The sequence below is a fragment of the Triplophysa dalaica genome, chromosome 1 (genome assembly GCF_015846415.1).
Source record: "Triplophysa dalaica isolate WHDGS20190420 chromosome 1, ASM1584641v1, whole genome shotgun sequence".
NCBI classification, from domain to species: Eukaryota; Metazoa; Chordata; class Actinopteri; order Cypriniformes; family Nemacheilidae; genus Triplophysa; species Triplophysa dalaica.
Window position 1 is genome coordinate 23,370,039 of NC_079542.1, and position 24,184 is coordinate 23,394,222.

At 39.4% G+C, this 24,184-nt stretch overlaps 1 protein-coding gene across 1 annotated transcript in view; it reads right to left on the bottom strand.

Moving 5' to 3' along the window:
• The window catches only part of si:ch73-211e3.1 (trithorax group protein osa), a 63,074-nt gene extending 39,830 nt beyond the window's left edge, over positions 1–23,244 (bottom strand). The window contains exon 1 of the mRNA XM_056746079.1: positions 22,923–23,244. Coding sequence (XP_056602057.1) covers positions 22,923–22,970 — 48 coding nt within the window. The 5' untranslated portion in view covers positions 22,971–23,244. The remainder of the gene's footprint in view (positions 1–22,922) is intronic.
• Positions 23,245–24,184: the final 940 nt, after the last annotated feature.

Below are 24,184 nucleotides of genomic sequence, written 5' to 3' on the forward strand. Positions count from 1 at the left end.
ACATCTAAATCTATTTTCTTTAAGTTCCCTAAAAGGCTTGACATTTTCACCTTATGACCCTATGATCCAAAAACTCTCTCCCTGCCTGAGCAGTTATGTTTCTGCCTCCCTCCTTTTCTCTGACTCGCACAAACACACAATCACAGTTTATCCCCCGAGCTGGAGAGAAGGAGCAAATAGACTGTAGAAAGATACTCAGTTTTGTGTGTCTTCTCAGATAAGAAAAGGCTTAGAGAGAATCAACTCTTTAAATCTTCAGAATCTAGTCTCAAAAACACACAAAGGACAGAGAGAAAGAGAGGGAGGGAGAGGGAAGAACAGAGGGAGTGAACAAATACTGTATTCATTTCACACTTGTCAGCTGCGAGAGCAGAATCAAAATGAATACAAGGATGAATAAAGAATGACAGACAATCTGAAAGGTGAGAGAGAGAGTGAGAGAGCAGAGTGATGTTCCTGTATGAAAACAGTAACACACTCTTCTACGATAATAAGCAACCCAGTATTCATATTCTGCAGTTAACCAAAGCCGTAGTTTTAGAGTTTACATATTTTAACATTCATGGATTTTGCAGCCGTTTTTATCCAAAGTAACAAACAGTGCATCAATTTGTGTGTTTCTCATGAAAAGAACCTATGATTATCGAGATGTTAACATCATGCTCGATGAATTAAGCAACAACAACACAAACATTTACAACAGTCTCTTATATTTGGTCCTGTAGGGTCCCACAGTATACATTTTAAAAGTTATTTAACACTCCTGATTAAAATTATCAAGCAAGACCTTTAAGCCTTAAATTCCTTTATATGCCTTTATGTGTAGTTAAGAATTGGAGCACTTATACCTGAGCTGGAAAATATTGTGCTGCCCAATCCATATCAAACAGGATCTCTGCACAGTTTTCATTATATTATGTCAGATACACAAGATAATCCGTGATGAAACACGGCACAGTTCAAGACAATGAAATGATCAGAGACCTTACAATAAACTTCTGCTACTCTTTCATATGGGTGGGATTCTTCAGAAAGACAGGTGCTGCATACATCTAAAAATAGTACAAGCTTTTACAGATTTTCTCAGACATCACTCTTATCATTAATTCTTCTGCCGTTTAGGAATAGTACCACCACTTCTAGTTCCTCTTTGGTACTTCACTGTGACTTGTCTCCATTTAACAATAAATATGATTTATTCAGCTGCATATACACAATGAACATTTTCCATCAAATAGTTATCCTTATTCACCAAATGTGTGAATACAATAACAAACACGCAAAACCAAACAATAAAAGCATTGGATGCGTCACGTGTCTTGAACTTCAGAACCCCATTATGAGCTTCTACACCAAATGCTCTCATTCACAAATGGCATTTAATGTATTCACAGGCATACAACGTAGCCTTCTTTTGGTGATGGTCAGTGTGTGTGTGTGTGTGCGTGTGTGTGCGTGTGCGTGCATGTGTGCGTATATCCAGCTGCTTTACTGTAAGCCCGGCCCTAAGGGAAGGCCCCTTGAGTGTGAATGCCCACCCCTAGCTCCATCCCTCAATGGCTAACTCTCTCTCTCTCTCTCAGTCTTTCTTGCTCGCTCGCTCTTGCTCTCTCTCTTCCTGCAGTAATGGTTTAAAGGCAGATTACAGAGCCTCCGAGGGCTGAATGGAAGAGTAATAAAATAAATGGCTTTGTAAATGCCCTTCCCCCACAGACAGCAGACCACTGCTGAACTCGATGGTACAGAGACAAACTGGGCAATATTGAGCTCACAAATACATGCATGAGTCTTTTTCTTGTATACTTGTTTTCTTGTGCTCTTTACCTGTAACTCAGTGATTAGAGCGTGGCGCTAGCCACGTAAAGGTCATGGGTTTGATCCCAGGGATTGCGTATACCCCCGAAACAAAGGTATAATGCAATGTAAGTCACTTTGGATAAAACTATCTGGCAAGTGTGTAAATGTAAATATACACTTTCTGTTTACCCCTGTCTATAATCTTGTATTACATTTGTTATTTAATTTATCTGTTCAAATAGAACTGCTTGAGCTAACAGTAAGTAACAAAAAGCGCTTTAATGTTGTTTTCTATATTTATCAAAGTAATACCGTGGTAATATGTAGTGCATTACTTTGAAGTACCTGTATGACATCAAGGTCACTGCTTTATTTCCAAAGAATCCATTTATATGACGTGCATATCAGTTTCAAAAATGAAGAAGGCTTTTTCCACATGTCATGATATAAGTATAGGGTGGAATAGTTTGACCCGAGGAAATTCCCTTTTACAAAGACTTCATTCATGCCCCTGAAACATTATAAAGCAGGGTGTGTGTTGTATCACTCTCCGACAACAAAGTACAAACAGGTACACAACTGCATACACGAACACATGCCCAAACATTACCATGTAAACATATACAGACGCTGAAAATATAGACCTATTTACACTTTTACCATGAGTCACTTTCTGGGACTTTTCAGGGGGAAAAAAATAACAGCCAAAAAGTGAGAGAGTAAGCGAGAGGAAGAGCAGTTAACTGTACACAAAAAAATTCCAGAGATAATAATAAGCATAATTTTGTTTTCTTTCTCTTCTATAATAACTCAAACACACACTCTTTTAAAAAATTAAGGTGATGCATTCAAATCGCTCTTCACAGGGGTGCCATAGAAGGACCATTTTTTGTTCCCCAAAGAGCCATTACCTCAAAGGTTATCAGAAGAAGTATTACTTTCTTAACATTTCATAGTTTGAAGAACAACATAAAGGTTCTTTAAGGAACCATAAAATCTAAAATTGTTCTTCAATGGCAGTTAAGCACCATACATTTGAGGAGTCTACAGTAAATTCACTTTAAACCCCTCTGTGTTTGATCAACTATCATCCATCAAGTGTCATGCTTCTAATCGGTATTAGGGATGTCTGCTTCATTTGGGACAGGAAGTGATGCATCATATGTGTTATGAAGGTGTCCCATGTTTAGACCCTAATAGCTTCTACAATGCTGCATAAACACGTTAACCTGAACTAACTTGCAATGAGCCAATTACGCTACAGGTCTTTGCTGTGTGTCTGTGTCGGTGCATGTGCGTGTCCAGAACAGGTGTACGTCTTGCTTAATCTCCTGTGTGGTTGAAACCAGCGTCATGTCGGGATCAAAAGACTGCATTGAAATAAGGGTAAAAAGACTTTCTCTATCTCTCACAGACAAGCTTGAGCACACGCTCATTTGCTGCATGACTGAAAAAAGGACAGAGATATTGCCAAGAAGAGAAAAGGCAGCGGGTGAGAGAGAAAGACAGAGACGCCAAGACTGAGTGTCTTTTGTTTGATGAAGTCCCACCTGCAGCTCTAAGGCCACTGAGACACAGCTGCTCTCTCTTTCCCCTTGCTCTCTTACTTTTTACCCATCATCCCATGCACCAGCTCTTGCTCCATTCTGACCCTGTATGCATAGCCTTTTTTCATTTTTAATTTAAGGAATCTGAGACCAGACCTTTGGAGTTTTCTGAATGTCAGTATTCATTGCATTTCTTTAGATTCTAATATGAATAAAGACCATCACTTGAACCGAGATATTTAACAGAATTACCTCCAAAACGCAATGTATTCCACATGTGAATGAAAAATACAAAAACATTTCTTTCCATTCTTTTGTCTCATCTAGCATTGGAGGAGTTAGCGCAGGACTTGACAAGGGAAATCAGAAGTCAAGTTAACCCGGGGTAACATCATGGCAGGTTTGTATCAGTAGACTTTCACACTACTCTGAGGAGAGAGGGGGGTGACGCAAGTCGGCCCGCAAGTGCGTCAAGTGTGCCAAGACTATCAGCAGTATCCTTCGCTTCTGTGTGAGGACCTGAAGTCTGTTTACAATAGATTATGCTGTTCTGTGTGTATTTAAGTGTGTGTGTGTATGTGTGATAGAGAGTGAGAGAGTGAGAGATAGAGAGAGAAAGAGCGAGAGAGTGTAAGTGAATAAGTGTTGCTGTGGCAGAATGGAGAACATCATAGTAACAGCAGATGCAGACATGTCCTCACGTCCTCATGACCTCCTTACAAACACAGTCAAATATACAAACACACACTGACACACACTGTTCCCGTCCGTTCCGACCTTCCCAAAGTTCTGGTCATTTGTGATGTCACAGCCTTCAACACAGTTTATCTTAGTCAATCTGAGTTTATATGTCAATGAGAAAGAAACTCAACTGCAGTGCTGTATTGATACTGTATGGCTATAGTTGGTCAGAGTTATCATATCAACAAATGGTTTAATAATGCAGTGCTAAACAAATATAGATTTTGTATTGAAAATACCCTTTTAACGTAATTGGTCATCTGTAGTGTGCAGGATGTAGATGAAGTAGGCTAAGATTCCATTCCTAACATTGATAGTTCACCCAAAAATGAAAATTCTGTCACCATTTACTCAGCCTCAAGTTGTTTCAAACCTGTATAAGGCGCTTTTACTGAAAACACCAGGAGCTCGGCTGAAAATGCCCACTGAAGGCGCAGCGTTCTGCCCAAAGTTGAACATTTTTCAACTCAGGGCGCACGGTCGGACGTTGAATATGATGACCATTAGGTTTATATAAACTAGCTTTATTACCTGAAGTGTTTGAACTGATACGAATGCACAAATAAATAAATAATTATTCAATATTCCAAGACAAAGAATCACCACAGATCAAAATCTTGTTATATCAACAGACCCGACTTTTTGAGAAGTGGTGTCCAGTAATCATGAACAACTGGAAAAGTCATGAAAATCTTTAGCTGTAAAGTTGTGGGAACATTTCTTAGGTTCATTCTGTGTTCAATTCACCTCACTGGGCATATTTATCTTAGACACTCAAGATTTCCAGCTCAACACGTTGTACTGCGTGTGCGTAGAAGTTACACTCGGCTCAAGAGTAGCTTTACCTGAGAGACAAATCAAACACACGCACGATCTCAACGCTCCTTACAGGAACCTGGATACACATGAACAGATACATTAGCACATACAAAGAGAACACACCCGCTAAACAAACACACAATCTGCTTGCTTCCCTCATGCAAACATATACAGTGTGTCCTGATCAGGGATGTGCCATAGCATCACAGTGTGTATGAATGTGTGTGTGATTGTTTTTGACAAGCAAAAGAGACGAGAAGTGGAGACTGTGTGTGTGTGTGTGTGTGTGTGTGTGTGTGTGTGTGTGTGTGAGTCGGGGGCGGTAGTGATTTGGAAATAGGTCAGCTTAGGCTGGGTTTAGTGGCACTAGGCCCAGCTCCTGCAGAGAAGAGCCTTGGGGCACGAAAACACACACACAGCGTTCTGTTAGAAAAGACAAAGACATATAGGCATATTTCGCCAATCTGTTCAATGATACACAAAATAATGCATTTGCACGCACAAATACACACAAAAAAACTCTTTTATATCTCCATCTCTATTATAGCATGCACTAGCAGCCAAGTTACAGGCTACTAAACACAAAATACTCACAAACACCTACACAACCATAAACACACACACATTAGCAGTGCATGGTCAGTCGCCTGATAGTGAGGAAAATAACACTAATAAGCTTCACCTCACTGTGACATTAACACAACCTGCTGTCTCGCATCACACACACATTCGAGCTCTACCTCGTAAGCACACGCCTATAAATCAACACGATAGTTATATAGACAATCATGAAAACACATCATTCACTACACACACACGCACTAAACACCATAAATCTTTATTCCCTACAAAACAATACACTAAGTAAACACATATGGTTACACATGTGGTTACACGAAGTAACCACAAATAATGGAAAGATGAAAACACTCCATGAGAGCTTACAGAGATGAATAAAAACACAATGAGAGAGAGAGAGAGTCTATGAGGAGAAGAAGAGATGGAAAGAGTGGAGCAGATGAACGGAGAGATAATAAATGAGGGGAAGTAGTGAAGGATGGAGAAAAAAAGAGGAAGTTCTAGTATCTGTTGTACCGGTCGCCCTCATACCATTACAGAGGGGATCTCCCAACGGACACACACACACACACACACACACACACAGTGTCAAACAAAGGACAACAGAACAACGAGTTAGAAAAAGACAGAGGGAGAGTGAGTGAAAGAGAGGAGGGGGGGCAGGGCTGAGAATAAAGCTAAGACTAATTTAAAGCTCCTTTAAAGCGGTTTGTTAGTGTAAATGAAGCCACTTAAAGAAATATATTCTCAAAATATAAACATCCTCTCATCACTTACTCATTCTCATGTTGTTTAACATAAAGTAGAAATTTTGAAGATTGATGTTGACAGAAAACTGTTGACTGTTTTTCACTAAATGTAAGTGAATTGGGTCTGAAGCGCTTAAGCTCCACAAAAACTCTGCCATAAATAGACCTATATGTTATATTACACATCTAGCGAAGCCATATGATGTGAGAAACACACTGAATGTTCAGCAATTATTTACAGAAAATGTTTCTCTCCACTGTAGCTCTTCAATCTTTGAGTAAGTAAAAAACAGCTACATGTAAAGAGTGCCATGAGTTTACAACAACAAAGGTTGGAGAGTAATTTTTTTTTAGTAAACTAACCGTGCAATTGGAAGAAACATTATATTGTTATTGCTGCTAAAATATAGAAGCAAGACAAATTGGTTCCAATTGTAATACAGTGTCTGTGCGGGTGTGTGAAAGCAAGAATTTTGCACCCAAGGTTCACCAAATTCTCGTCTAGCCAACAAGAGAGCAGAGGGAATAAAGGATGTGCAAATTGCCAGAGTTAGCTCTGGAACACACACACACACAGAAGTCTTGCTGGTCTCAGCCATCCTGTGCTGGTTGTTAAAGCAGTATTAATATTCATGTGGAGGGCTGCTGCTGTCAGTGAGGCAGTTTTAAATGAACACTCCGACCTTGATCCAATCCATGGGGTCTCTCCTTATCCAATACAAGAATGTGACTTCAAGGCTTCCATCTCTCCCTCTCATTGCACACTTTCTCTCCATTTTTGCCCCCCCCCTTCTCCCTCATCTTTCTTGATTATGCAGACGTCTGCATAACTGGTGTGTATGTGTGTCTACAGTCTCTGATTTTCCTCACAGACTAGAATGGATCTGCCTTGATAAAGATGGGTGTTCGTAAAGAGCCACAGAGGGATTCAGATTTCCTTGATCTCTCTCTCTCTCTCCCTGCTTTTCTTGATGAGTGGGGTAAAATATTTTAACCCGATATTGAGAGAATACAAAACACATCCTTTTTGTCAGACGTGAACCTTGTCTTGTGAATGCAGATGCAGACCTAACAAACCCAAAGACTTAAATGGCCGCCATTACAAGCAAAAGTATTTTGGGGGAACTTAGCTTTAAATACACATTGATAAGATCTTGTAAAAAAAAAGAATAATCCCTTTAAATGGTTGCTATGACACAAAAAAAACGGATTATAGAAGTGGACCTTAAGCTAATGTCTGCAATAGCAACGCTGAGAATGCAACGTGGCCTTTTGCTGTTTTATGACACGTTGGGATAAAAAGTGTGCACCTGTCATCAAGAACCAAAAGTTAATCAAATGATTCGCCTATATTTTAAGGACAAAATGCCTCTATACGAATACCCCAAAATCTGAAATCATCTGAAAAGATCAGTATTGATGTAAACAATAGGACCTTATACTAATGAATATTATTACAATGATAGTATACATATGCAAAACATTTCAGTTATGTTTTATTTTTGTGTATGTTTATGTACGGTTACTATCATGCCAGTTTACAATGATGAAAGATTGCCCTCAAGCTACACAATCTTCTCTAATGGACAACAACCCAGAGAATGACAGTTGCACAAAGCTCATTCATTCTCATTCAGCAAACACACACTCACTTAAGTGGACACTTGTCCTCTGTGGTTACGGCATATCCCTTCAATCCTCCCTGAGCCGCCCACCTCAGAACCTGCCCTTCTCTTTATCTCTGCCCGGCAAAATAATGGAGCTGTGTTAGAAGGGTCAAACCGTATTATAGCCAACACTCTGATCAATCTCCACCAGCACAAACCCAGTCCACCTCTCATTCTGCTCCTTGATGCCCCTGTGTCCATCGCCCCGTCCTTATCTCTTCCTCTCTCGTATACAGTCATTTGTTCTTAATGCTTCCTTCCTGTCCTCCACCTTTCTGCCTCTCTTATGGTGGAACCCAATTCTAATAAATCTCATGAATGGTTCTCTCAGTAGCTCTACTCCAAACACGTCACCACAATTACAGCCCTCATAAAACGGCGCCATGTAGACTTACAGATGTGTGCGTTTGCGACTTTATGTATTAGTGTGTGTGAGATAACGTCCTTGAGGGGGCAAGAGAGGAGCTGCGTATTGATTGGAGGTCCCTGAACGACACATGGACTTTTGATTTCTCTTGTAGAGCGCTGGGTTTCTCTTGTCCTCCAGTATTCTACAAAATCAAACCGAGTCAACTATCGACTGTTGCTCCCCCACACCGTACACTGTTTCTATAGGCATGTAATGATTTCTTTTTCATGGCAATTTTATTATTTAAGATTTCGTAATAAAAGCGATGTTTACACGCACCACTAAACCGGTATATGCACTAGTTACCATTCGCATTATTGTTATTTTCTGCTGATTCTTTTTTGCAAGTGTGATGAATCACCAGATGTATGTCAAATGAAAATGTTTGAAAAACTTTACACTGAAAATCATATGAAATGTATACAGAATATGACTTGTGGAAATAAGATTTGTTATTTGGAAGCTGCCAGAGAGTTTTTTCCCCTGTCAGGGTGCACATATTTCTATCACCAGATGTAGTGTGGGGCCCAATACTTATTAAATGAGCAATAAAGAATGAGCCTTCACTATTCGTTGCAAAATATTCTGGTGACAAACAGGTATGCAAGAAGAGTTACAGTTAGTGGTGAACTGATACAGATTGAAGGCTGATAACAGTTGGTGTTTCCAACCTTTTCTTTTAAGGACCCACCCAGACAGACCCACCAAAATATGTGAAAACTAAATGATTAATAAATGAAATACGAAATAAAATACTTATTTATTAATAGGACTAAACTGTTTTTTGTGTAATGAATTTGGGCAACCCATCTGATTGTACTATGCAAGCGTCATATACAGTAGGTCCCAAGCTACAGTTTAAAACCCACAAAACAAAATTGTAAAAACATTTTTTACCACCTTAAATTTTGTAGTACAATCAATTTTAAATACAACTATCTATCTATATATTTATTTATATATTATAGGCTACATAAACCTGAATTTTTATGCATTGGTCAGTTTATAATCCAAAATTGGTTTGTTTTCGGCCATAGGAGAACAGTTAATGGCCAATGGGCATAATCTGACAAATATTAGCAAATTAATCAATCCGGCCAATCTATGTGTGCAGCAGTGATGTAAGGAATAAGGCTTTCTGGTTTCTCAGTTTTTTTACAATGAGACTAATATCTTGTTGGACGCTTATGTTTAAAATTATGAATCCCGTGTGTCCAAAAATCACAGCAATAAAGCCAGACAAGAGAAATACTGGAAGATCATCTCAAGTGTACAGACATACACACACACACACTAGAGACCCACACACTCGTTAACTTGGGGGATAAAATAAAATCATCTTCTCGGTTAAAGAGAGGTCTGATAATCTGCATGAAGAGGGATTTGAATATATGGAATGAATAAATGCATTAATACTTGAGGCGCTTAGGATCGCAATCACGGCATTTCAATGCAGAGAGAACTGCGCCCGCACCGCAGCGCTGCCGCCTGATCCGACGTGTCCGATGTTAACGACCGGCCAAAGAGAGGAATCTATCCACATGTTCATTTGTCATTAAGCAGGAATATTTTAACACCAGACTCTGAAGTGCTACACTGTCACAACAATTTACCAGATCAGGAAGGAGGAGGAGGTGAAGAGAGGCAGGAAGGGAGGCTTGACAGATAAAAACAGAAGGAATGCATTCCTGTAGCCAGCAACTCTTTAAAAAGGGGACGGCGAAGAGCAAAAATGCTTTGGATCAGCACAAACGTGCACGCAAACACAGAACTGCACTGCAGCCAATATTTTGACTAGTCAGTAGGTCCAGGAACAGAGAGCATTATGGGAGAAAGTCCATCTATTGCTTGGGTGGCATTTCGAGTACGATAGAGCGGCTCAGTTGTTGAAGGGCCAATGATGGCACCTACCCAGCATGATTTTGTTCTTTTTGAAGCACAACACATGTAGCTGTCTGACTCATTGACTCCTACACAACCGCATGCACACAGAAAGTGATGTCATTACCAGCAGCTGCACAAACATGCAGAGGAAAATCAATGAGCGTATGGCACATTTATTAGGTCCTGATGTGGCAGGCAGGATAGAGAGGCCCAGCAGTTACAATTGAGTGCAGTGTTAGACAGAAATTTGCAGACAGAGCACCGCAAGGACCTAACCTATGAAGAGATGAAGATGGAGAGAAATTCCCTGAGCCAGTTTATTCTTAGAGCCGTTCTACCAAATCAAACAGTGTTTGACAGAGCCAAATGGAGCCATGGGCAGAAACTCAACTAAACCATGAACTATGATGCCAAGACATGAAAAATCCTTAAAACTGTTAACAAATATTACAACAACTGAACATCTTCATAAACAACAATCTTCATTATATATTAATAATAAAATGTAGAAATCCATAGGGATAGACAAACTTTGAAAGCCATGCAGTCAAAGATAAAAACATCTCTTTCGTACCTTTTCATAATCAGAATTTTAATAATCGATGTTAAAGGTTCTATGGAACCATTTAGACAAAAAAGGTTCTTCTATGGCATCGGAGAACCTTTTGAAGCACCTTTATTTTTAAGAGTGCAATTTGCTAATGTAAGTCTATAAAACATTAAACAAAGTGTTCATATAGTTCAAATTATAAAAATTGTAAATAAAAAAATCATTGTTTATAGTCCAATCTGAGATGCAAATGAAACTTTCCCATTAGAAAAGCGTAACCAGAGTAACACAAAAACAACTGTAAACACTTCATCACGCAATTAAATATGGAATATATCCTAAATCCTGATAGAGACAGAGGTGATAGACAGATAGCATGTTGAAACAGACAGATAGACAGTCAGACAAGACGAGAAAGCCCCTGGCTGTCTCCTCACACGCTCACCTAAGTGACTTTGCATTCTACATCTATCCCTCCATTTCTTTCAGTCTTTTCTCCTCCCACTCTTAATCTTGACTGAAGCTTTGGAAAAACACCGTAAACAAAGCCCACCATCTCCAGGTTACCTCCGTTCAGACAGCTGTTAAGTTTCGATTAGTGGATGTCCTTTCAAAGCAGATGTAGTAGTGTGAGCTTTACAGAGCTAATATTATTACCCTCCCTCTCTTCTTCATTCTTTCCCTGTGCTGTCCATTTACTGACAGATGTTTGTCAGTGCTTGCGCTTTTCCACAGATGTATTCTGCCGATGGATCAGACGAACGTGCACGACTATTAATGTTGGCTGAGGAATCCCCTCAATCCCTTGGAAAACTATTTAAATTTAAGTGACAGAGTGTGTAAGTGAAGTGGGAATAAGATTCTCTGGCTGTGTGGTTGCTGTGGAATTTTGGTCCTTACGGAGAGGAGCTTCAGCCTTCGTAGCGCTGTTTGTTTTGGACGTCCGATCCAGGCACAAATATGTTCCCCATTTCTACCCGCAGCTCTGTCGCAACAGCAAAGTCACTTCGGAAAGCGTCATCTTGCACTATGACCGTGTTTTCGCAGACACACTGTTGCCACAATTACGGCTTGAGTCAAAGCCAATCACTAGCGGATAATAAATCCCACTCTAACGAGATAAGAGAGAAGCTTAACATGCTGTGGGAAGTACATTTTGCATGTACTTCACCTGTACTTAGAGAGATATTGATTATAAATTTGACAACTATATTGCTTAAACGCTGATGCAGTTTTTCCAGGCCGTGCTGTTTGTGTGCTCAGTTTGGTGCGCATATAGGATATAATGAATGTTAAACATTTTATGACCAACACGTCAAATCGACAGCTCATGAAACAAATTCCAAAAATGTGCAAATTGCCACCACAGACTTTAGCCACACTAATTTCTGAAGCGAGCACCAATACAAATTATGAGAAATCCGCCACTTTGATGTTTCGCCCTATTTTGTGGTTTCGACAGGGTCTTAAGTGATTTTAATTCATCTCAGAACCCTCCGAGGTTTTAGGAAATCTGGGCCAAACAGTGATTGAAGCCATTAGAGCAATCCCTTAAAAAAATACATGATAAAATGGGACGGAGCGAAGGAAGGAAAAAAGTGGAAAAAAAGAGCATGAATGACTTTACTGGTAACAATCTGACCCCTTTACCTAAACGCTGGAAGGTTGGATGTGTCTATATTAGTTGTCTATATTAAAACTTTCCTTTCTCAGATAACCGCTCGTCACCTGGAGGGGAAAAACTTCAACCATCTTCCCTGAAGCAAGAAAAGCATGCAGTTATGAGTGTACAGTGCCGTGGAAATCCACACTGGAGCAATGGCAGACCCGGCTTTACCTAATGACCCGGCTCTCAATTACATCATCATCTGTTTGTAGGGCTCCTGGGACAAGAGGTTAAGATACTTATAAACCTCCCCTAACCACCACATGCATATACAGACGCTCCCATTCACACAATCAAATTTATAGTCATTTTACCAGCCCAGGCAGGAATTCTATAGGGTTTTAGTTTGCTTCTGGAAACAAATGTTTTAATATTCTGGTAATGGCTTAAGAATGCAGGAGAGGGAAGAGACTCAGACAAGTATGACTGATTTTTAAATGGTTTTTGTAGTGAATGATTCATTATCTCTCGCTCACACGCACACAGGCTCTTCTCTCGCTCTGACTTCCGTCTGTCATAAAAGACTCTGTCGCTGACGTGCAATCACGTCAGTGCGACATGAGATTGCTCCTCCACCAAAATGAGCATCTCACGCTCTCAATTCCCATGTTCTCTAAAAATAAAATGGTAGAAGAAAAAAAGACATCGGAGCCGCAATTATCTGTAAGGGGTCTGTCTGCAGCCGATGGCAGCCGATGGGGCGAGTTGAGCTCCACTCTCGAACAGGAAATACATCACCTCCACTCAATAATAAAAGAGGGGCAACATGGCGTCGCTGAGCTCTATGAAGTTTGAACTTTAACTCAGGTAGTTTTATCTCAGTATCCCTACACTACTTGCAGACTGACGCTGTCTTGACGTAGAATGCAAGCACAACGCATATGGCTTCCGTGAAATTACATAAGAAGAATAAATAAACACGATGGACTTATATATTTTCATATGATGTTACACACCCCATTAAAACATTCGTTGATGGATATTTACTGTCCGTTAACTTTAAAAAGTCATATGAGGATCTTAAATTATTCAATGTAATACTGTGACGATGAATGAGTTTTGTCAACATAGTTCGTTTTTTTTACTCAAAACTAAACTTAATTTGTAAAAAATGATTCAATATTTTACTGTGGTTGTTTTGTATGATATTTTGTTAAATTCCTAATGTATTTGTGTTGACATTTTTCATTTTTATAAAAAATATTTTATTTGATGTTTCATTTATTGTTCGCTGCTAAATATTATAATGTTTACTTTTTAAATACAAACCTGGAAGTAATGTCTGGATAACATTAAAGGCATTTAATAACATTTAAACAATAATTTTGTAGTATTAATACATTTCAAGTATTTATTGCCATTAAAACATAATTCATAAATTAGTTCCGGGTTGAGGTCAGAATTAGGTGACGTATATCCGCTCAGGCTTCGAGTGGAGGTGACGTATTTCCGCTTTTGAGTGGAGCTCCACTCGCCCCATCGGCTGCAGCCAGATCCTATTGAATTATCTTGCTATAGTGATGCAAGTTTCTCAGGCATAAACAATGGTACCAATAAACAGTTTTTACTATAAATCTTATTTTTGCGCTTAGTGTTTTCTTTCTCAAGATTTTATACTTTTATAGGGTTATCTACAAATGGAAAGTAGAATTTTAATGGCAATGGTCTGTTCTACCTGATTGTCTGGTTTCTTGCCACACACACACACACACATAACTTCAGAAAGCACTACAGATTTCCACTGATTTGGAACGGCCGTCGTTTTCAAAGTGCTACACATCCCCCCTCCCATTATTTCAGTTATTCGTTAAATAGTTTGTCTTATTTTAAATGACAGTTCAACCCCCAAAAAAATTCTTCATCATTTACTCACCCTCAGATTGTTCCAAACCTGTAAACATTTCTTTGTTCTGCTAAACACAAAGGAAGATATTTGCAAGAAAGTCAGTAACCAAACAGATCTAGTCCCCCATTAACAGCCATAGTAGAGAAGATAAATACTATGGAAGTCAATTGGGGGTGAGATCTGTTTGATTACTGACATTCTTCCAAATATATTTCTGTGTGTTCAGCAGAACAAAGAAATGTGTACAGGTTTGGAACAATCTGAGAGTAAATGATGACCATTTTTGGGGGGGGGTGAAGTATCCCTTAAATTATTCTTTCACTTAATAAAGAGAATGTTATATTCTCAGTCCTGCGTATTACATTACACAATGTCTTATTCCATTTCAGCAAAAATCAGTGCTGCGGAAAACACCAGATTCCACCCGGCCCATCGCACCTCATCTTTGTCATTTACAGTCTTGGTCATTCTTATTGACAGACAGACGCTTACTAAAAATATCTTTGCACACACCCTAAATGCACATATTATCGCTCTTATATTAATGCAATAATATTTTCATCACACGCTTTTACTAAATCACACTCAGATGCTATAAAAAGGTGTGAACCGAGAGAACAGGCTCTTAATTGTCATTAACTTCAGCTATCCGAGAGGTTTCCAAGCTGACGGCAAAATGAAAAGCCAATTACACTAAAAGAGACCAGGGCGGATGGGGAGAACTATTAATCAGTTATATCAATTACAAAGACTCCACCCTTCCACTGGATGGGGTCACCGGGGTCAGGACATCCATGCTCTGTGGATCCAGAGGATGCAAGATGTATGTGTGTGAAACCCGAGTCGCTAGCCAAACCACGGCCGACCGTGGTAAAACATTATGTTTGGATCAAGTTACTCAATGAACCCTGCACCACAATCTGTTACTATGGGCTTGCAAACTGACACCTGTGTTCCTGTATGGGCCCTTTTATTGCTATAGTGGGACTCTTACTGACCTCACACACACACACATACACTAGAAACAAAAAAATCAGGGATCTTTCTCGGAAACAGGAGAATAGGTGTGTATATGGATATAAAAGACGAGAGAGAAAGGAAGGTAGAAAGCTTATGTAAAAGTGCATGCTTAAGGGATGGTGTAATGTGTTTTTTTTGTGTGTTTTAATGAATAATAAAGCAACATTTACCTTCAAGAAAGAGTACATGTTACTGGGAAGCACATATTTATGATCAACTACATACACAAAAGTACATTCTATTAATGGATGACACAGGGGATGTTAGATAAGGGATAGTGACCTAGAATACCACTCTCAGACAACAATGAAATAATGCAAAAGGCAGCACATAATATTCACTAGTAGTTACCAGATTGCTCCCAATCACCCATCCTTCCATACAGATGTAAATTGGCATCTTCTTAATTCCACAAATATTTATTTTTCTTTCACAGAGTACACACAATGATAAAAAAATGTTGTTGTATATGAATAAATAAAATCTCTCTCCTTCCATCTCCACTAATTAATAATTTACACCCCATTCCATTTGTATCCCTTAGAAAGAAGCAGGAAAAAGATCACACTTGTGAAAAGCTGCCATGGTTACTACGACAACTGCTTCTGGGAATCAGTGCAATATGAAGTGCCAAGAATTCTGGGTAATTCTACTTTGGACCACAGATGAAAGCGTGGTCGTCTGTGTTGTGTGCATGCACATTTAGTGGACATGATTACCATCTTGAATGATCGTTCATCACGGTGTATCAAAGTGACACGTTCGAATGAGAAACATTTACTTGTACTTTTTGTGTAAGAGACTTTCTTTGAAGTCTTGTGTGAGTCAGGGTGCTGGATAATTTTCACACAACATCTGTATTCAGCTGCACTCTTAAAGGATGTCAACTTGTAACACCCATCCAGGGTGGGTATCATTTATTAAAGTCAACATTCTTAATACTGGTTCTTGGTTTTAAAGCCAATGTACTGATTATCATTAGGGGTGTAACAATATATTGAAGGATCACATATCGCAATGCAAAATCTTTTCAGTTTTTATTAGTTTACATAAAGATGGCTCAATTAAACCTTGAATGTTGTCAAATAACAAATGTTATTAAAAATGTTTACTGTTTTTTTGGGGGGGAAATCTGTCAATTGAGTGTCTCAACATTTTTTCCTTAAATATCGTGATGCAATTCAATTGCAATCATAAATCGGGTATCGTATCGAATGCGATTATACCGTTTCACCCACAATTAGCATTATTAAAAAGCTTCTCTTTCCAGTGAGATCACCAAGCCCTCTTGTTTATTAGACCATGTATTTTTGGTACCATCCCATCTAATCCCATTGTATAAAACTACATCCTGCAACTGCATTTTTTCTTTCCGAATTTCCCGTTTCATTCATAAATAAGTCTCATTACAGAAGTAAACACCATGTGATGTTGACTTTAAGACTGTACAGTCATACCACAGCTTAGTCTGCGCCGCACAGAATGAAGACAAGTTTTCCTCAAGTGGAGATTCCCAACCATTAAGTATCGATCAAGGCTAAGCTAGGCTGAACACACTCACACACATCATAAAGAAAATTTGAAGGACCTTTTTATGCTTAGCAGGCTCTCTGCACTTGAATTGGAAGTGCAGAGGTTCGAATTCGCCTCCTGAAGTTGAGGGGTAAGGTTGAGGTGAACAACTGGCAACGTAACTAAACAGACCTGACCAATGGTCCCACTGATATTTTATTTCTTAAATATTATTACTTTATTGTTTACAATAAAGTCATCTGAAATCAATAAAAAATATATATATATTTTTGGATGTTATATATTGCCATCTGTTATCAAAACTAAGCCTGTGAGTTGGTGGTTGGCTGCCCAGTCGAACTTTTTCAGTACTTCAGTGTAATAAAATGTGAGTTTCAGATAGCAGCAAACTCAATAAAACATTACTTAAATAAATTGCATTTACCTGGAAGAGAAGCTCTGCATCTTACAGCAAAGAGAAGAGCAGCGGATTGTTATGACTGCCGTGGCAAATGAGATGTTGTGTTGTTTTTATACATGAAGCGTGGGTGCTATCTAAGTTTACGTTATGTTACAGAATTGTAAAACTACAACAGAGTAGACTATATGGAGTTCGGGCCAATTGTGAATATATTCAAAGTTCTGATTAGTCTGGGAAACCCGTCGTGGTCTGAAATAAGCGCTTTTTATTGCCAATTCTATTGCCATACAAAAAAACTGAAGAAAAGCATTGATAAGTTTGCTTTTGGTTATAACATTAGAAGGAATAATTAGCCTAGGCTAGTGAAGGACCCATAGTGAAAGGACTCGAACATTGTGGATATGCTATTTTTTATTAACATAAACTTGTGAAGTAATAACAAAACCATAAGCCGAATGGACACTACAGTAGGTTCATTGCTGTATTTTTTCGTTTTTTTAGTTTATAAATAAGTTTGGTTCGTAGGTAGGATATTTTACACATTGTATAATGTTTTAAAAAATGCACAGCATAATGCAAAATTGTTCTAAAATGTAAAAAAAACGTAATTAATTAACAATAACTATTATTAAGTGCACCCATTGGAGAAGGCTTATGCGCTACAACAATATATTTCAGATGCTATTCTGTAGTTAAACATTTCAATTTTATTAGCCCACCCTATAAACTGTTAAGCACCCCCAAGAAAAACGTCCTGGCGCCGCCCCTGAGCAAACTGTATGTCAACCACCCCGTCTCACATGCACATGCCTACATTCTCCAAAATGTCTGAGCTACAGGTTCATTACAGTGTGTGTGTGTCTGTGTGTGTCTGTATGTGTGCGTGTAATGATGATGCAAGCGGGAAGCCACTGCTAGTTTTGAACAAAGAACTATTCCATGCAGTGAGACTATAGACATACCACTGCTACATCGCTAAAGAAAAAGGGAGTTGTAGGTATTTGATGATCTTTGAAATTAAATTAATTACTCAAATAGTCATGCAATTAATTGTGTGAATATCTCTGAGAAACAGAAACAAGGAGAAATTGAGTGGAAGAGATAGTCAGAGAATAACTTGACAATGCTAAACACAAACGCAGACCAAAAAGGAAACATTCAGTTACTAAACCACACCAACTGTCTTCTTCCCCAAGAGTAACACAAATACTCAGAACAAACCGCATCCAATCGAATTTGTAAACATGATGTCATTCAATGAGTATGCAGAGATTTCCATTTCTCATCGTTTTGTCTGTTATTTTTTCTTTTCTCACTTGCTCCCTTCCCTTTTTCATGAGCTGCACTACAGAGAATGCGTTAAGTGCTCAATACTAGGCTTTTAAATCAAGGTACTATTCATTTTACGATGTGGATAATTAATGTGTGCTACAATGACACAATGAAGGAATCAAACTCACCCATGTGTTCTTATTCCAAAAGCTTGTACAGCTCAATCTTTAAGAATTCTCAGATTTTCAAGCTCCAATGACAGTGTGAAAAGAGAGACGTTCACAAGAACTGAATTTATGAGGATCGATTTTTTTAATTTAGACATTTTAGCCCAATTTACTTGGCACTCAATAGAAAAGCAACAAACCTGAGAAAGAGAACAATGGATTATACAGATGAGTGTTCAGAGGGCTGTGATCAGTCATAAATGCCACACATATCTGAAACTTGGCACAAATCGGTGCATAGAGAATAAGCGACTTTTTAATTTGCTGATGCAGCATGTAGATGATGCTCCATATGAGTGATATTCCTATGGGCCTTCAAACCATAACAGATGCCGAGTTCACATGGGGTTTTATGGCAGATGATGCAAGTTGATTGTCAGAGGTAATTTAAGCAGTACAAGAGGCTCTCGCAATTTTTTTATCGTCACCTCCTCTCATATTTTCTCCAGTGGCAGGAAGCACGTTTCCTCATTGCCAAGCTGTGCCGTTCTGATTCATTCAGTCAATTCGGCGTATACATTTAGACATCCTTTTCACAAAAATCAGGTGTAGATAAACTCCCTTTTTGGGCGGTTGAGAGACGCAGGGGTTTCCGGAGAAAGTCACTGGTACTGGGAAAAGCTCTGAGACGAGTGTGTGGGTGTGTTCTCCAGTCTGGTACCTCTGTCAGAATTTTTGTGCAGAGTGCTGGGGACAGGAAAAGAAAACACTCAACCAAATATGTTGTATGTGCTCCTGTTTGTTTTTCATCCCTAGGCAACACTGTTATTTCCTAGCGAGGTCTTGCCTGGTCACACTGACGCAGTTTTTCTCTCTTGTAACATCCCACCCCACCTTGTTCTCCTCTCACCTTGACTCGCACTCTGTCGTTCTTGCCAGCTGAAGTAAAATCATAGTAGGAACAAATAATGGCCTCCACGTGGTAATGGTCTTTGTAATCATTTTGTGTTCTTTATGCTTTAAAGAGGTTTTAATCAGATAACTTTTCCCCTTTGAATATGTTTGAGAAAATATGTACACGGGGTTAAACAGGATTAGAGGTACCCAGACTGGAAAAAGGCACAAGCCCTGAATAAATGGAAGATGTTGAATTTCTGTTGATAAATTTGTAATGGCAACTGACAGTAAATATTATATTTAGCCCAATTCATATAGATGTACTTCTAAAGGGGTGTGTGATTTGTGTTAACAGAGCACAACTGCTTTGAAGTAGGTGTGATTCTTTAACAAATAACTTCAAATGTGCATTTTTTCATTTAACTACTCAAGTATCAAAAGGTAAATCAGCTAATATGTTGCCTAGCTCAGCACTAACAAACACTTATGATCTCACCTATGAATAATGTGGTGTTTACATCACCCCGCTGTCGTAGGAAAACGGCATTTTAAAGCGAAAACTATCCTCATTTATACTACCGTTTCCACATGCATTTTAGAAAAAAATCTGCGTTTACACTACACTACCGCAAACACATGTTACATGACCGTTCAGACATGAGGTAATCCATGTTATAAGCCTTGTTTGATTTCATCCGACGCAGACCGATCGACGGATGATATCGCAGTACTAAGAGCACGATTTAAAAGCATACGGTGAAGTCAAACAAGTCTGTTGTTTACGCGATCGTTGCGAGGTTGGTCATTGTCTTCAGGTAGCGTAATGGCTCATATGAACGGGGCATAACGAATCAGGGAATCAAACGTAATAATACAGGCGACCCAATCAGTAAGCGAATGTGGGCAACCACGCCTGCATGTTCTAAAATCTCAGTTTTCGTACTTTTACAGAGAAACGCAAACCCGGAGTTTTCAAACAGGGTTTGTTGTGTTTCCGTTTTCGGGGGTTGAAAACTCCAGAGAAGTGTAAACGCTAGGTGTAGCTCTACCAAGAGTTTTCAAAGGAAAACCCACTAGTATAAATGCCGTCTAAGAAGTGTTCAATTTGTTCATCTAGAATAGATCCGAATCACATTCAACACCCCGTATCGCTATCTCTCCCTACCACTCTTATCTGTCTCCTAGATCCACCATATGGCTCCCCGCTGCAAATCAGCACAACATCATCCTGTCTCCTCGCGAAGAAAAAAGAGTCACTCAAGGTGATGCATCGAGAGCGATTCTTAGTTAGTGCAGCAAAATGACAGATTGATTGTTTGTGGTATGAGGGTGTGCTGAGTCTCGCTCTTTGAAGGTTGCTTTTGAACTCACAATTGGTGTCTCTCTAAAGAAAAGAAACCCTCAGAGTTAAATTCCATCACACAAGCCCTGACTCAGTGATCTCATTCTAGAAATGTCGGTAAGATAAAAGTTGGATGTGTTGTCTTAAACTTTCACCTAACTTTGAGGTGAGATCCAAGTGTATTCACGAGCGGTGCTCGTATTACAGTGAAATTCTCTGTGCGTGCACGAGATCTGAAGAGCGGAGCGCGCATTCCACTTCGGCCCTTTTATTCATCCTTCAACAGCAGCTTCAAAGCGCTCTGACTCATTTGGCCACAGATCAGTTCAAATCGAGTGGAGCACAAAGATCCTGTGCGGGAAATCTACAAATTGCCTTCTAGAGAAACAACCTGTCCAACCAAGTTCCCTTTAGAAAAATAAAATACATATTTATATATTTTCCTCAATAGTAATCTTGTGTATTTTATATATTACTATAATTTTTAATAGATAATATTATTATAATAGTATGACAGCTCGCTTTAATATATAGATTGCCTTGCACAAACTAACATTTTAACATAATGACATAAAGATTGAAACCTGGGATAAGAAGGTCGACCAGCTTACATTGGGCGGCCCACCCTTCCTAAATTAATATTAATAAAACATGAGTATTAGTCATACCTATGAATCTCGCCATATCTACAAATGTCTTTTATCCACTTTTACATGTATTTAAGTTGAAAAGCGTTGCACACACATAGCAAAAAAATGTATTTCTCTTAAACGGTCACATTCTTAGCTTCATTTGTGTCTTTTTGTAAAGATAGAGAGAAGTATCCATACAGAGGATCTCCCACTTGAACAAATGGAAACATATAGTAATGAAATATGCTACAGTCCAACCAAGTGCAGCGTGCTTTATCTGTGTAAATACAATAATAGAACAGTGTAGGCAAATCCATGACAAAGCGCAGTCAATGGGGGCAGTGCTTAAATTATGATTGTCATTGAACGCTCCCTTCGGTTAATTGTCCTCGATTATTGCTGAACAGGGCACTGAATTACCGGCCATTTCAAGCATGTCCTAAACATACAGACACAGGCTACTTTACACGAACCATAGGGTTACATGCAGCCCTCTTTATGTTAAGAGTGAACGAGCCCTCCGCCACCTTTATAATCCCATTACGTATTCTGGTAAAGCTCGGTTTAATCTTGGACGCACTGTTAGTTTGTCTCCCATTTCAATCGCCGTCTGTCTTTATCATGTATCTCTCAGCAATCCACATGGACTATTCAATTGGTATGTTTAACTGCAGCCGCAATTCCGACAGCGAAAACCCGCATTATCGCTAATTTTAAGATGATTTACACAGTGCCTGCAGCCTCGGAGCCGCGCTCTCATCCAAGTCCCCAGTTTTCAGTCTTTTGTTAGTGAGCGCAGCCCTGCTGAGGGTCTGATAAATGCCATTTCATTCCAACAAGCAGACCACATGCTGCTTTAACACTATAGTTGTTTTACCTCTCTGACTCGGAGATGTGGCAAATCTGCGTTTGCCTTCAGCAGTATGCAGGACAACAAAGGTTTTATTAATCGTAAATTGCGTTATCCTACATTCATCGTTCAAGCAAAGACATGGTGCGCTAGCGACCTCAATGTCTCCACTGACACACTCGGGTTTTGGGCATGTCCTCTGAATCAGAGTTTGTAATATCAGATTGTGAGTACAGTTAATGGAACTTCCTCAGAGTAGCCAATGTGCGTAAATGCGTGGGACCGCGCCAGTTAATCTTTGATGCAGTCTTCAAACCTGTCATCTAATCTCTGTCTGCCGTATCTAACACACACAAAACCCTGGGATTTCTCCACTCAAGTTTCCAAACTTCACCACATGCCAAAATGCCAATCACTGCGTAAAAGCCAGTGTATAGGTGTATGACAAAGTGAAATGCACACATACAGATTTAGACAACAATTGATCGGTAAACTATAGCGAGCCTCCATTCATATCAATGATGTAAATCGATCAAATAAAACTCTTAAACTCACTAATGGGTCCATGCGAGGTGAGTCTAGCCGCTGGGAGACCAGAAGCATCTTGGAGTGCGGGTAAACCACGTAGCCACTGTTAAATCCACTTTGTTTCTGTATGTGTGAACTGTCTTAAGTAAAGAAAAGCCCGATTGAGAATCTAATAAAAAGCGTCAATCCGAGTTTTAAAATGACGCTATCACCCAGTTGCGTGTGCGATAAACAACCAGGAATGTGAATTGATTCCAGATGAAAGCTAATCTGACATTGAGTTCAAGCGATAGTCGCGTTCATCCTCTTGAGCAGGACTAACGACACAAACGTCTGTATCAGCTCTTGCTCTGCACGGCCACTTACGATCACAGAGCTCTGTATCTTCCTGGCTGGTGGGCGGAGTCAGGACGCTCACCAACGCGATGTCACAGAGGAGGAGGAGAGACAAGGCTCTAAAGCTCTTTGTGCTTTTGGAGCACTCTCGCGATACTTTGAGTTCATACGCAGATCGGTCTGCGCAGCGCCGCATGAAGTCGAACACGCCTACAAATATTCCACTTGGCGTCTGCACTAAAATAGCCTTGAGGGCGGTTCCCCGGACAGGGATTATATCAAACAAGGACTAGGCTTTAGTTAAATAACAAAATTTAAGTAGTTTCAAAAAACATGTCTCTTTAAAAAATTACTTGTGTGCATTTTTTGACTACACAAAGTCACTGATTTATTTAAAGATATGTCAGTGCAAGTTGTGTTCAGTTTGCACAGCTCTTACCTTTATTTTAGTCTAGGACCAGTCTAATCCCTGTCCAGGAAACCACCCCATTAGGTTTCTCAGCAGCGACTCCAGTTGGGGACTGGATGGCACTGGTTTCATGGTCTCCATGGTCCCTCCCAACCCTGCTCCCCCTCCCCTCTCTTGCCCCATGCACCACTGAACTCTGACCTCATCCGAAGGTCCTTCCACCCCCCCCAACATTAACTGACCCGCACTAGTCACTTTATGAATCGGACTGCTCACTACCTCATTCAGCATCGGTCTGCCCCTCTTGAACTACCTCTTCTGACAGGTAAGTCTGCTCTCTTTGTCATTTGAAACAGACTAATAAACTCTTTGCACTATACCTTTCATCTGCAATTTTGCATATTTCACTGGTTTGGACTCAATCTTTTTTTTATATCCCTGCTTGTAATAGTTGTATTTAACATATATATATATATATATATATATATATATTATCTGTATTTATGTGTATTGTAATATTTGTATGCACCATGGGTCTGAGAGT